Raw genomic sequence first — 1133 nt, forward strand, 5'->3', positions numbered from 1 at the left:
CAATCATAAACTTGCATTAATACTGCTTCGTGATGGATAAATTTAATTTCAAAGGTGCGTCGACGATGAATAAAATTACATCAATTTAGACAGGTGGTCGGATATTTTGGGGGGGTCGGACATTTCCGGGGTTCTCTGTAGAGTAGGGTGGGTGTTATACCTGATTAGTGTTCCTGCGACGAGGTGTGCGCTCGATTCTGAAACCGATTCTGAAACTCCCGAAACTGCCGTGTTCTGGACATGGTGATCGTCGCCACGGCCTCATTCTCACAGTTGCAGTGCTCGCCCTCCAAACGCAACTCCATCATGTTGCGCTCTGCTGCTTGGACCACCGCTACGATGGTCGTTGCCGTTGCGTTCACCCTGGTCCAGGTTCTGGTGTGGCTCGTGTTTTCCCTGTGCATGTTGCGTCTCGCGTGGATCGATCGCTGGCGCATAGCCGCGGCTGCCGCCTTGTGGGTCGTGTTGGGCGGCAAGTCCTCGTGGAAGAAGCTCGTCGAAGGACTGAAGCATCATTGCACTCCGATCCACAACGGCCGCCTCAACGACAGCGTGTGGCTGTTCATGGTCGTCTTTAGTGTTGTGTGTACCTTCAAGGCCGGCGGCACGCACGCTGGCTGGCTGACGTGGTGAACTACCTTACGTTAGACTGCTAGCTGCACAACATAATTCTCAATTTATTCACGCATTTAGTTCATTTTGACTGTACGAACCTGTCGGTGTTGTGGAACTGGTTTACAGTCAGTTCCCAAAGCGACAATGGTGTTCTGGATGTCATCATGCTATATTTTGCACGAGAAGCTCCAAGTCTGCTATTATTATACGTATAACTTGAAGCTAGCTTTTCGTCACGTTGGGCTTCGTAATGTCAGCATTAGCTCGCCCAAGAATGGTCGACGTACAGTACCATTAACGTTGATGGTTACTACACCTTTTTTCTATTGAAACAGACAAATTTTCAATTGATTGGCTCATGCATCCAATGGATTTGCATTTGCGTCCACGTATTTGGTACGCGATCCACTGGAATCGGCACATGCAGCTCGTGTGTCCAATGGATTTGGTACATAAACCATTAAACTCGGCATCCACCCAAACAAACAATCGTCCGTCGCTTGGATTTAATGATGAGT

At 48.8% G+C, this 1133-nt stretch overlaps 1 protein-coding gene across 1 annotated transcript; it reads left to right on the plus strand.

Moving 5' to 3' along the window:
• Positions 1 to 240: 240 nt before the first annotated feature.
• H257_07566 (hypothetical protein) lies at positions 241 to 633 on the plus strand (the record flags this gene model as incomplete). Its single annotated transcript, XM_009833137.1, has 1 exon — positions 241 to 633. One exon carries the CDS (start codon positions 241 to 243, stop codon positions 631 to 633), a length of 393 nt encoding a protein of 130 aa, XP_009831439.1.
• Positions 634 to 1133: the final 500 nt, after the last annotated feature.

This window comes from Aphanomyces astaci, assembly GCF_000520075.1.
Source record: "Aphanomyces astaci strain APO3 unplaced genomic scaffold supercont1.16, whole genome shotgun sequence".
NCBI classification, from domain to species: Eukaryota; Oomycota; class Saprolegniomycetes; order Saprolegniales; family Verrucalvaceae; genus Aphanomyces; species Aphanomyces astaci.